Source organism: Tetrao urogallus (genome assembly GCF_951394365.1).
Source record: "Tetrao urogallus genome assembly, chromosome: 3".
NCBI classification, from domain to species: Eukaryota; Metazoa; Chordata; class Aves; order Galliformes; family Phasianidae; genus Tetrao; species Tetrao urogallus.
In genome coordinates, this window is record NC_136815.1 from 4,136,618 (window position 1) to 4,150,931 (window position 14,314).

Genomic DNA, 14,314 nt, shown 5'->3' on the forward strand with positions numbered 1-14,314 from the left:
CTGTCCTTGTATGTGATGTGCTCTGTCATCCTGTTTGTCCTGATGCTCCTGTTCTGGATTTTCTTCAGCATATCTATGTTTCTGTTTGATGGGTATATGGGAACTGCTGAATCACGGCCTGAACCTCTGATTGACCACCTGAGGCGAGCAATGAGTCAGCTCTGGGAGTACAGGTGAAGGCAGTTCTCCTGTGCTACTGGAACGGGTGGAGCCTGGCTCCCCCTCTCCTAGACCCCATTTAAGAGCTGGCTACTAGGGGGAAGGATCTCTTTTGGAGATCACTCCTCTTGGAGTCTTCTCAGAGAGCCCAGGATAAGGGTAAGCTTTCCATCTATTCTTCTTTAGTGTGATAACCTGTTTAGCCTAACTTTCCTGTATATTTCTTATTTATAACATCCATATATTTGGTGATTATGCAATAGGGAAGCTCCAAGTTAGACAGTGTACTGCAGAAACAGTGTGTGTAAGAGTTACAAGAAGAATTAGCTAAGACAATCTCTTCATATACTCACCAGGCGTGTCAATCACATCACAATTGTCTGTAAGCTAAAAGTGGTTGATTTTTTTCTTTTTCTTTTTCTTTTTTTTTTTTTTTCTTTTTTCTTAAGCTTTATTTTCAGGTAAAGAATGTGACTAACTCCACAACTTTAGAGAGAACTGGTAGGACATGGATTTGATTCAGTTTTTGATGAGAGCGCTCACGTACTAAGTAGCACGTTGATCAATGTACAAGTCTTGCCATCCATCTACCATTTTACAAATTGTGAAGGATTTTTTTTTTAATTTTAAGGTCTCTTTAAGTTGTAGATCAGCAAACAACATTTTGTTGCTTATTGATTTCTATTCTTGTTCTGTTCTTCAGTGTAGTTTACTTAATAACTCAAAGTATTCAATTTGGCTCTGATTTTTCCATAAATAATTTTACTTATGTGGAATGAGTTGCATTGGTAACATTTTATTGCAAAGACATGAAAGTAATACTCTGAAGACAGCAAAGTAGTAAAACAGTGTAGTTGCATTGCATGCTGGTGAGCTGGTTATATAATATTTGCTAGGTATGCAGTCTATATGGTTTAGCTGTTGTAGGGAACTGGTAGCTCATGGCTTGAAAGGATAATTGAGCACATGGTGAAGGGATGTGGCTGGCCTAGGGAGCACAGGCAAATTGTTTGCACCTGTGTCCCTTATGCAACCAGAAGGGGTGGCCCTGGGCTCATGTAAGGGCCAGCCACTGAAGGGAGAGCATCTTCTGGACCTAGGCTGCTTCCTGTGGAGGAATGTTGTGTAGCCACTGAGCTCTTTTATTAAAGAATGTGGTTTGAAATACAGGGGGAATTGCAAATATTCTTAAAGGAGCACAATATCTACTCTTTTTGGATATGTGCTCTACTGAGAATATGGAACATTAATAAGACTTTCTTTGTATGTTGGAGTATATTTCCCTTTTCACTGGTGCTAAGATTGCTCTTAGCTTCTTCAGATGCTTTGGTTTCTGTGTTCAGTCTCAGCTCTTGTGACATCCTAGATATTCAGATGTGCTCCTGGTTATCTTGCATTATGCCAGAGGTCTTTCTCTGCCACCACTTTGTCCTTCTCTCAGACTTTGTGACAGTAAATTGTGTTATGTAGCTCTTGTAAGCTCTACTTTATCCTCTGGAGAAAGACACTGTAAAGAAATAACAGAATTTACAGTCAGCTGTAGAAGATCTGAGTAATTTTTCTTCTCCTGTATTGCTGGTGTGTTTTATGTTTACATTTGCTTTGAGACCCAGCCTACCAACATCTGAGCTGTATTCCGGAAAGGAAGTCTTTTTCTGACTGATCACATCAGCCTTTGTTGAAGGTAACTTTTCTGAGTTTATGCCCAGTTCATTTATTTTTGAAGTGTTTGAGATAACCTTGATAGTGAACTTTGTGAATGACTTCAAGGTTTGTTTGAAGGGTCAGTTAAAGACGTGAGCTCTCTTTCTATCTATTCCAGTGTTGGTTGAACTAAGAGAGATTTTGAGTTGATAATCATATTGGCAACAATAATTCCAGGCCTTTCTATGTGTACCTAACAGTTGTTTTGGAACAGTTGTCTTGAAAGATCAGTTTATTAAGCTCAGCTTAGCAGGAGCTTTAATGAATCTTCCTGTGCTTGAGAATGACTTAATAGCTATTTTTTTATTATAGGTATATAAACACACATTTATGAATAAATTTATATGATATATGATACTACACTACTGAGTGAAACATTAATGATGGCAAAGGTTTTAAAAAGAGAACTGATGGGGAGGAAGACAAATTCGTAAATAAAATAATCCAAGATCTATTGTGTGGATGAACTTAAGTAAGTGACAGTCAGTTCCACAAGAACTAGAAACTTTGGAAGCTTCAGGCCAGTGTGCCGGGCATCATGACTACTTCCTAATGTACTGAAACACTAACATGGTGTTCTTATGCTCAAAATTTTGTTCGTGGGCAAAAAAGCCAAGAACTTAACAGTTCACATCTTAGCAGACTACTAAAGGAATCATTGTTAGTATGTATTATTGACGAAGGAAGAAAAAAACCACTGTGTACAGAATCATGCATTTAAAATTGTTATATATGTTCTTCCTACCTGTTTTCCTGTTGTTATTCTCACCCACCCACTGCTTCTATGGGTACTAAGAATGGCACTTTCAGCCTGCAGCTGCTGTTACAGTGAGTTGTCTGCATCTGAAAACCTTCACCATGAGGAACACATGCTGAGTCATTTTTACTCTTCATTTTTTTCCACTTGGAGATGCATGAGACTATTTTTGTGGTTGCTAATACACTTTTTCCACCATGCTCTGCCTTCACATGCTGGTCTGGTCATTGAAGATATATCTACCTTATGTAGGACATTGACAGTGTGTTGGTGGAGTTTGGGAATGCTTAACAATGTAAAGTAATTTATCCTCTTCTGTAAGTATAAAGGTTTCATCTCACCTGAGGCTTCTTCTGCTGATTGAATTTATTCTAATTTTTTCAATGTCGATGGGCTGATCAGAAAGCAGTACAGACTTCAGGATCCTGCAGGTGGCTCTCGCTGGTATCAGCCATGGCGTTCAATAGCTTCCCTTGATTTCCTTTTCTCTTTAGTACTCAGACCTGGTGTTCAAATACTTCGTAGATGAGATGTCACTTCTTTCAAGTTTGGTCATTCTGATAACCTGCAATTGTTTTTTTTGTTCTCTTTCCTTTACTTAATTTTTTTCAAGTGTTTTTTAACAGGCTTTCAGTCAGGAAAACATTTTTATGTTGTTTTGCACAGCACTAACATTTGTCTTGGTATAAAAAAAAGAAAATGACATCATTTTCCATTCTAATTTTAGCCACATTCAAGTATCTTCAAGATTTCAGAGCCATAGTTTTTGAATCTTTGAAGAATGGCTAAGAGAACGTAGTCAGTTGGACGCACTTTTAATGCGCTTATTGTAATACTCTTTGCATGTTTGTCATATCTTTGTAGGTCCGCTCATACACTTCAGCCTTCTTCAGGAGATGAAGTCTCCACTAGTGTATCTGTCCAGCTTTACAATGGAGAGACTCAACAGCTGATCATTAAGTTGGAAAACATTGGAACAGAACCATTGGAGACGTTAGAGGTCACGGCGAAAACAGTCAATACAAAGGGTGTGTATGCTGTTTCAAAATTAGGAAGAATAATCCTTTTCATAAATACAAGCAGGACTAGTTATGTTTGTAGGATGTTTTTTTTAGGTCAGATTAATGCAAATATAATACCTGTTAAAAACTTTAATTTTTTTTTTTTGTATAAACTTGAAAATGAATGTAAGAATATGCAGGAAGAAAATGAAGGAAAATGTGGAACCATCTGTATGTAAAGGGGTCATATGATTTTTTTCATATACTTCCTAAAATGAAGTCCAAACTTCATTTTAATGTTGCTTGGAAAGCAAAAGGAAAAAACAAAAACAAAAAAAACAACCAACAAACAGCTACCTACAACTTCCTGAAGGGGGGAAAAAAAAGTGGTGAAAAGTAAGATCTAGTCTAAATTCCTTCTTATATTTACATACTGTGATTAGCTAATTAAATGAATTACCATTAGAACTAATGTTCTCCTGTTGAAGAAAAGGAAATAAGCCTACTTGTAGCTTGCTCAGTAATAGGAAAATGTGGGATGGAACACTTAAAAAAAAAAAAAAAAAAAAAAAAAAAAAAAAAAGACACAGCACAGATAAAACAAGATAAAACGCTTTGAATTAAAAGATTGAAGATGCAGAAGAAATATGCAGTACATTTCCTGCTTTCTCTTCTCCCAAAGTACATACTTACATTTATCAAATAGTCTGAGAGGCAAATATCACCTCCTTGTGATGGTCTGTCAGCTCTATTGTCCTGTGAGGCATCATTAAGAAAATGATATTAACAGAAGAATTGCAGATGACGAGCAATAGAATCTATACATACAGTAGAAAGATCTCATTTGATTGTAGATTTTATTCTGTCAGTGCCAGATGATTTAAATGCGATGTGATACCTGGTGTTTTTTGCTCTTTTCAGCATTCAGGCTTGTCTTTTTTTCAAGAACATATCCTCTTCTCTGCAGCCTGAGAGACAAGGAGTTGCCAATCATCCAAGAATAGATAATCTGTCAGGGAGTTGTTACCAAGAATAACTTCAGAAGTTGAAGTAAAATAGTTTACTGTTCTCTGTTTCAGTAATTTTAAGGTGTTCATACTGTGCAAAGTTCTTGCTATATGTTTGTAAAGGAAAGACTAAATACTGTGAGTGAAGGTTTGTCAGCAGCATAATCTAGTCAGTGATGCTGTATGAATGGAAATAAGTGAGTAGTACATGAAACTGCATTTAATAGAAACGCAAACTCCTAAATTATTATACATTAAGATATTATGTAGATTGTTAAGAACACTAGGAATTATCTGTAGTTAAGAGAAGTTAGGAACTATCTATAGTATGTATTAATAAGTGGTCTCTTTGGATGTTCTTTACTATTTCTTACTTGAAATATGGCTGTAATGCAAGCTGCTCAGGGTTTCCTTGAGAGCTGGTTGGCATCTTCATCTGCCATTATGGCTGTTTGCCTGTCATCTTGGGAGCCTGTAAGAAGTGGTTGCCTAACTTTGGCCAGAGACACAGAGCCTCTAATCTTTCTTGATTTCACCTGATTTTTCTTTTGTTCTTTCACTTATGACACTTCTTATAAATCTTGCACAGCTGCTGCATGTGTGCCTGTCTAGCCTGTTCACAGATTTATAAGAATCATTTAGCTTGGCAGAGACCCTTAGGATCATCAACTCAAGCTATCAATATAAGACCAGAAAGTCCCATCAGTAAGCCATGTCCCTAAGTAACAAGGCCACAAATCTCTTGAACGCCTCCCGAGTTGGGGTTACCTGTCTCTCTGGGCAGCCTGTCCCAGTGACTAGCCACCCCTTCTGTGGAAAAACTCTTCCTCATATCCAGTCTTAACCTTCCCTGGCACAACTTGGGGCTACTTCCTTGTGTCTTGTCACCTGGAAAATAAGACTGATGCCCAGCTGGTAGTTTTTGAGAGTGATGAGGTTTCTCCTCAGCCTTCTCCAGACTGCAAGACCCCAGTTCCCACAACTGCTCCTTTTAAGTCTTGTTTTCCTGTTCGTTCAACAGTTTTGTCGCTCTTTTCTGCATGCTTGAGCAGCTCAGTGTACCTCATGCATTGAGGGGCCCAAAACTGAACACAGTATTTGGAGTGCTGTCTCACCAGTGCCATCTACAAAGGGACAGTCACAGCCCTGTGTTCTGAAACAGATCCTGAAGCAAATCAGAAAAAGGGAGTTGTCATATTGTCACAATAAATTCCATCAATATCTTTTAATGTCTCGTTATACCAGTCTTGTCTAGCAGGCTGTGGTATCTGTAAGTCAGACATCACATGTATGCTGTGAAGGCCAGCTGTGTCACTTCATGTTGTCACTTGCTGTGTCAGATGCTCTTACGCTTTTTTAGAATGATGATGTGCAAAGGATGACTTTCTATCCTCTGTCTCCAGTCAGCTCTTGCCAGAGGATTGTTATGTCAAAGTTAAGGGGTTCACACTAAAGGCTTTTGTAACTCAGCTGTTCAGTCCATTCTGGAGAAAAGGTGACCCTGATGTGTTTTTGAATCTTGAAGCATTGAGAGAAGAATGCCAGGCATTCTTACCAGACTTGCAGGCTGTAGTGAGCACCAGCTGCACATGCTGAATGAGCTTAAATGATAGAAGCAACCAGTCCTCATTGATCTTTCCTAAAGTGATTGCTCTCTGGAACTTAAACATATGGAAATAAATTCACCTGTCTAACTCTGTTCTTTTCATGGCCTTTGAAAGCATCTGCTTGTGGTCTCAGCTGTTTAACCATGCTTCATCTCAAGTGAGAAAAATCTACTCTGAGGACCAGGTAGCTATTTTTAAGAGTTGCAGATATGTATCTGCTTATCTTTTTTTCCAACCAAAACTACGAGCATTGGTAGTCCTGCTGTGGTTTTCGCTGTAGGATTTCTCAGCTCAGGTCTTTTCCTTTCTACCCGCGCTGGCTGACGCAGTTATTCAGGACATTTTAAGATATTTACTCTTTTTTTTTTTTTCTACTCCTGGGATGAATGTTAAATGGTTCATGGTATTAGAGCAAGTTCTTGTCATCTTATAAGGGTGTTTGTTAGCTGTGTGGAAGCAGCTCTTCAAGATACATTTACATTGTAAAGAGTATAGCAAGGTCTGCGAGTCTATTTCTGTCTTGCTAGGTTTGAGTCCAAAATACTCTGTAATTATCTCCTTGGTTTGAAAGATGCTGTTTTCCTTCAATCTGGAAGAAGATATAATAGTAATATTGGTTAGTTGCCGATGAGCACACAAGCTATTAATGTTTTTAACCTTGTAATTCTAACATGCGCAGTCTGCAGCTCCAGATTTTCACAAAACCTTGTGGTTACTCTACATTGGTAAATTTACAACTTCTGTTTTCACTAGAATTACGTGCACTTGACATTAATGTGAATGAATGTCTATGCGCTCAGAGCTGATTGTTGCTTTGGGGTCCTGTGTATTCTGCTGGGGATATATAGATCAGCTGGTGTGGCAGCAAGAAGCAGAGATGCAGATTACTGTGGAAGTCTGTAGAGTTCTGTTGCCTTGAAACATATCGCATTTTTATTTTCAGTTGTTTATCCTCCATGTATGCAGTGTGCTTTTGTTTCTTGAATTCAGAGATATGGACCATTCTGGTGTCATCTGTTTGTGCTCTTGCATTACTATTTCCTCTCAGAAGCTCAGCTTGAGAAGCAGCAGTTGTTTTGGCTGTGATCTTCCTAGAACTTAACTGTCAGTCATAGTCTGCTATTTTTTTCTTTGTATTTTGTTTCTTTTTGTCCTTACCTTTAAACCTTTTCCTTCTCTGTTCCAAGTGTTTTAATTAAATTGTTTGCAATGTTGTTAGAGACTCAGTGGTCCTCCAGGCTGAACTGCAGCTTTTTATCCTGCTGTGCCTATTTCTATTTGTCAGGAATTTACAACTCAGAGCACTATTCCACATACATGCATTTTCTGTGATGCTTTAAGTTACGTTTGCAATCTCAAGGCTGATTACAGTTACAGTTAGTGTAGGGTTCTGTGCCCAGAACCCCCACCTTCCCAGTTCTGCAGCAGAAAGTGAGACAGGTGTAAGATTCTCTATTATGGCTGATGGTTCAAGAATTCATAGAACCTTAGGAGAATGTACTTTGGGAGATCTCTCAAGACTGGCCATGGTTGTGTTTGTAGTGTACTTAGTATCCTTAGTTGATGCATATCCCCGCGCAGTCCTCTTTAGGTAGCTCATTAATTAAATTTGCTTAATCCCATTTTGAAGCTGCCTGCCTCTGTGTGTTGGCATTTTATGGTTTTTGTGAAGTGGTTACAGGCAAATGATTTTGATAGGCATGGTAGCGATCACAGTGTGTGTTGTTCTATACAACAGTATGGCCTTGTGATGGTGAGAAAGTAAAAACTCTCCTAATGGTTACTTGTAATTGGTATGCAGAGTGCCAATATGGAATTGTTTTTATGGATCTTAAAACCTGAAGATGTTGGAGTTGAACCTGAAATTATGTTATGAGTAAGATACCCTATGATATTTGTTGTGATTTAAGTGATTTAGTCTCTATAAAAAGGATATAATAAGTTTCTCATTTACACTCCTGACTGGAAGTGGCTTGAAACTTCAACTGTTGAATGCAGATTTTAGACTCTGGAACCAACTGAATGCAAAATAAGAATATTTTCCATACAACTGATAGGTTTGAATCCCAGTGTGGTGATATCATTCAGTGTAATACTGACTGCTAAACCAGGTAAAGAAAATAATAATGAACTATAAACCAATAATACTTAATATTGAACTTGATTTTTCAACTTGAGCATTCAGACTTTGTCTTGTAATTACAAGTGTTAAATTAGAGTGTATTTCTTGGGTACCTTAATACCTGCAGGGGTTGTTTTCACTCTAAAGGTCTTTTCACCCTTAATATCTTCAAATGCATTTTTTGCTTAGTGGAAATACAGTTTGGAAACAACTTGTTCTTTAAGCTGGAAATACAGTCAAGTACTTGGGATATGTTATTTTGATTTGAGGAAAAATATCCCTGTAGCATACTATGTTTTTACTTATCAGAAACAGAAAACAGAGATTGCTCTGCTTTTAAAATGTATTTCCTTGAAAATGAATGGAAATTGGAACAATGAATTTGTTAGAGCTCAATCATTGGATGAGATGGAAGTGACTTTATGGAAACAACTATTAGTGGGATTTCTTATTTTTACCATATTTTTGGTCTTATAGAGAAGTCTGTAATACTGATTTGATGAGGGAAGAATGAAGACAATTATTCTAGAAAAAGCATTTATCATTTAGGTAGAAGCAAGGGAAAAATATTCACTTGTTTTTCTGGATGCAGCTGTTTCTGGGTAAATTAATGAACTTTTGACTAGAATTCTAATTATTCTTGTTAGATCATTAATTCTAGATTGTAGCTGAAACAGTCTTCCCACTGTTTTCTTAAAGATGATGACTGGAAAGGCCCTGAAGTGCCAATACACACACTTGCTTGTAAACGTAGGCTGGTACAGAGCAGAAATGAGCTCTGTGACTTTCTCTGCTCCTTATGCAAAACATTGCTTGAATTGTTTTTCAGTGAGCCTTTAGAATAATTTGTCAGTATTTTTTGCTGATGTTTGTGATGTGTTGCTGTGAATCAGTAAATATCTCTGAAATGCTCCCAGTCTAACTATCAAGTTTATGTTACATACGTAGACATTCGTGCCAGTGCTCACCTTTTTATGATCTTGCAAATATTAGTGGATATTAATATTTATATAAATACTTATGGATGTGGTGGTTTCACTCCCACTGAGTTGCACACCTGCTCTTCCCTGCTGCCATGGATGTGGGAGAGAACTGCAGGGGCAAAGGTGAGAAAAATCACGGATTGTAATAAGAAGAAAAGAGAAACAGGTGAACAAGTGATGCAAAGACAGTCACCACCTGCTACATCTAGAGCAGCTGTTTTAGACTGTTCCAGTACTCAGAAACCTTGTCTAATTAAAAAAAAAAAAAAAAAAAAAATCCCTTATGTAAACTTCATAAACTTCATAGAATACCAAAGCTTTTTTTGCTTTTATTGAAAGCACTTAATCAGAAAATCATAGAATGGCTTGGGTTGGAAGGGACCTCAAGGATCATCAAACTGCAACCCCCTGTTGCAGGCAGGGCCACCAACCTCCACGTTTAATAGTTCACCAGGCTGCCCAAGGCCCCATCCAACCTGACCTTGAACACCTCTGGGGAAGGGGCACTGAGTTCAGTTTTTGGCACATCTTGGAACTTGAAATAATGCAACTCACCCTTCTTCCTGAAGTGGCATTGACCTCTGCTGCTCTTTACTTCATAGTGGATTATTTGTTGTTCTTGGAATGCTAAGGAGGCTGCATAAATGGTAAAAGGATCTCAATCTATTGCAGATGAGCGATAAGTGATGTTCTTTGTTTTTGTTCTTTTCCTCCTATTACTTTCTGGTGTTTCAGGCGTAGGAAAGAAGAACCAATAATGACTTGTTGCATGTCATGAGAATCGATGATAAGTCATTTATTAACCCATATCTTTTAAGTAAACTACTCCTACCTGGTGCAATTCTTAATGTTTGAATGTTGCGTACTTTGTGCTTCCCAGTTTAGAGAAAGGACTTTGTTTTCTTTACAAATAATTGAATGCTGATGGCCTTCATTGTCTTCTCTGTTGCTTGTTAACTAACTGTGTAGTGATGCCACAAGTGTTTCAGAATTGTAGCTTACTTATTTTGGTGTAATATCTTAATGCTTTTTTTTTTTTTTTTTTTTTTTTTTTTTTTTTTTTTTTTGCACTAATGTGCCATTTCTTAAGTGGGAGCCTAGAAGATTCAGAGCTACGTGAACTTTTCAGGCTATGTTTCTGAGTATTCAGAAATTATATTTAATGCTACCTATGGCATAATATATGTTGGTTTTTTTTTTCTGTTTTTATTCACCTAAATTTATATTTTCAATTTTGTGATCCTTTCAGTCGCTGTAATATCTCTGCCTTCTAGTGTTACGATCATTTCTGATGCCTTATGTCTAAATATCTTAGAATTTAAACAGAAAATGAGAAATCAGTTAATGCTCTGCACAACAGTTACAAAATTAAATGTTCTTAATGATGGTGATCATAGTCTTAAAATATTTGCTTATTTTAATACAGAGAAGCTGTATGGAGACTTCCTGAGTTGGAAGCTAGAAGATACACTCTCCCAGTTTCCTCTGAGACCTGGGAAGATCGCAACATTTGTTGTAAACATTAAAGTGAAGCTGGACTTCTCGTGCCAAGAAAATCTTCTGCAAGATCTCAGTGATGGTGAGTTCTTCATTTCCTCTTCCTCAGCAGCGTTTTGTGAACCGCTGAGAAGCAGTTGTCCAGTCCTTGTGCCCTTCTTCTTTGAAATACGGCGTGTGATGTTTTAATATTTATAACTTGTAATGCAGAAGCAGCTCTTCAGTGAAGATTATGGATTGAAGACTGAATTTTTGTGACAGCTTGACCAAACTTTGACATGAGATACCATCTTGCTCTTTTAAAATTTTTCTTGATAGAGATTGTCTCTGATGTGTATTCGTATCCTTAAGAAGATGGAGAAAAATAGTTTGTAAATATCTTTTAGATGTTTAGATGTAGCAATTAATATCAAGTTGGTTATTTCATTGTACAGGATTGTAGAATTGTTAATAGTGGCTGATAGTTTTGACAGAAGAGTCATACTGGTTTGTAGGGTGTAATCCCTCAAATATTTCTGTTTTCTTATGCTTAAACTCATAGCTTTTTGAAGAGGAAAGAACAATGTTTGCGTGTATTAGAATGATGCCATATTACAAGCACCAGATACTTGTAGTGAGGATTTCCTCTTTATCATGAACACGGTCTTACTGGAGTAATTGCTATACTCTGTATTTCTTCAATTGTCTGATAAATTTACAGTAATTGAATTACTTGATAAAACATAATATTTGTGTATCTTAAAGAGAACCATGTAATAATTACCTCAACTTTTCCCTGAATTCACTTCTAGGTGTACAGTTTGTGTAATCAATAATTACAATACAAATATTTTTCAATATAGAAAAACTGCAGTGAAATGGCATGCATAGCCTAATCAAAGCCAAAAGGACTGAGTTCTGTGAGTCACCTTGCATATGTTTTTAAACAAAAGTTTAAATTATTTCGTTATTTTTTAAACATTCTGAGTGTAAAATAGATTAAAAAAAAAAAAAAGCACAGAAAAGCCCCCACAAAATGTAATGTTTCTATGCTAAGACTTACTTTGCAGGACTCCATTTCTTAATTATTACTGTGCAAAGGCTTGAAAAAAATTTTTGATGGAAGGAAGAAGGAAAGCACCCTGAAATTCTGACGAAAATGCAGATACGTAGGAACTGAGGTTTAGAGAAATGTCCTTTATAGGAAATGTAATTCTATGCAGCACAAATTTTATGAAACAAATTTACAGAAGTAGAGTATAGGGGAACTATTGAATTATTTTACTGTTTTAGGAGCATAAAATACTGCGCTTCTTGCAGATCCCTGAACTGCTGGTCTTCATGTTCCCTTGCAGATGATATTGCCATGGAAATTTCGATAACTTATTGCTCAGTGATTTTTAAGGGCTTTTATGAGCTCATAATTCAATTCCTTGTCCATTACATTGTATAGAAATTGTGTAGGCTGGTTGATACAAAATGTAAGTTTAGCTTCAGTTTTGTTTGGAATTATCTTTCTAGTTGGCGTTAATGGAAAAGAAATCTGAATCATGGGTGTGAGAAGAAATTTGATCGATGTCATCAACGTGACTTAAAAAGTAATTATGAAAGTCAGTACTGTAAAGGTAGACATCATGGTTTTTAGTTCCAGTTCTCTTGGTTTATTTTTGTAACTTTTTTTTTTAAAACAAAAACAAAAACAAACTTCTTTCTGCTATTTGCCCTGTCTCATAAATCTCCAGATGTAATTGAAAGCTAGATATGCTGGGCAGTTTTTTAGATGAAATAAGGTACAAACAAAATACATTGCAGAAGAAGTTAACTCGCTTTATGACTGTTTACAAGGGTGGATACTGATACGACAAGGGGGAATGGTTTTAAACTGAGACAGGGGAGGTTTAGGGTTGATATTAAGAGGAAGCTTTTCACTCAGGGGGTGGTGATGCACTGGAACAGGTTGCCCAAGGAGGCTGTGGATGCCCCATCCCTGGAGGCATTCAAGGCCAGGCTGGATGTGGCTCTGGGCAGCCTGGTCTTCTGGTTGGCGACCCTGCACATAGCAGGGGGTTGAAACTGGATGATCATTGTGGTCCTTTTCAACCCAGGCCATTCTGTAATTACTTTCTCCTTGTTACTGATTTGAAATAGCTGTGGAACAGTTTTTGTTTTGTTTTGTTTTTTGTTTTTTTTTTTAAATAACATGTATGTAACTTCTATGCGGCCACCTATGGAAAAAAAATTTTGTTCAGTGTTTTTCCCTTACTATTTTTGTCTGGAGCTTCTCTGAGATTTTGTCCAACTGCAGGCTGGAGGTAGTCAACCTTTTTCAGTAATGATAAAGAAATAAGGTCTGTTAGGGTCTAGGTGACAGGTACCACCTGTACTTCAAAAGTATTACTAGAAATGCTATGTACATTAATATTTTCACTCACTACTGTAATTTTTATGTATTTCTCTGAAGTCTTACAAATACAGCACATTTTGAAAGAGCAGGTATCGTCCTGTTATGAAGTACAACAGAAAACTAAGAAGGTCAATGGCAATTACAACATGTCTTTTAATCTTCTGGTAGCTACGTTATCTTTTGCTTTTGAAGACCAGATTAGGACCAGATTAGACCAGATTTGCAGTGATGATCAAAATACTTGTGTCTTTTAAAAGTAATGCCCTTAGCGGGGCATCTGTTACTTTGATCTGTTTTCACTTGCTGCTGAAATTGCTTCCTTTTGTTTATAATCAGAACGCAGCACAGAAGGGACAAATTACAGATGTTTCTGATGATACACTTATCCAATTGGAAAATAAACTAAGTTATCAATCAGAATTGCTGATCTAATTCTTGTGTGTTGATGGTATACTGTCTGGTAAAGAAAAATGTTAGATGCTCTTCTAGATTAAAGGAAACAAAAACACATGAGTGGCTGTACAGGATCAGATCAATGACAGTCTGGTCCAATATCCTGGCTGTGATAATGGTTAAGAGCAGATGCCTGGGGTACAAAATAGGGAAAATTATGAACATGTATGTGATTTTCCTCTGTGTTTGAGTTCCAGCTTCCAGAATCTGGTACAATTTCTCTGTTTTTTAGGCATTGTTTGCGTTCTCAGTGTGTTTCTCCTTCATAAAATTCTTTGCACTCTGCCAGACCTATTCATGGTGTGCAGAGAAGCTGCACAGCTAAATTATTTTTGTCAGCTTTCAGCCTACTGGTGTCCTTCCAATAGTATATATTTCCTTGTATTTTGAGAAGCAGGTAACAGTCCATCTTCTAAACATTTTATCAGTGCTCATGATGCTACACACTTTTCCAGTGTTATTTTTACGGTGGTCTCTTTCTCAATGTAAAGATTTGTTTGGCTTTGCTGACCTTGTTGTGGGAAGAGTTCCATACATTTGTCAGCATTATTGTCTCTTTGCAATGCTCTTGGTTCTATATCCTTTCAGAGGTCTGTATATGCTATTTGGAAGGCAGTCTGTACTTCAGTAGTGACCAAACA

General features: G+C 37.1%; 1 protein-coding gene across 3 annotated transcripts in view; it reads left to right on the forward strand.

Moving 5' to 3' along the window:
* The window catches only part of TRAPPC9 (trafficking protein particle complex subunit 9), a gene marked incomplete at both ends in the record, with an annotated part of 466,587 nt that overhangs the window by 63,972 nt on the left and 388,301 nt on the right, over positions 1-14,314 (forward strand). For all 3 annotated transcript variants that reach the window (XM_079533233.1, XM_079533234.1, XM_079533235.1), the window contains 2 exons: positions 3,485-3,648; positions 10,767-10,919. In XM_079533233.1, the coding sequence (XP_079389359.1) occupies positions 3,485-3,648; positions 10,767-10,919 (317 nt within the window). The remainder of the gene's footprint in view (positions 1-3,484; positions 3,649-10,766; positions 10,920-14,314) is intronic.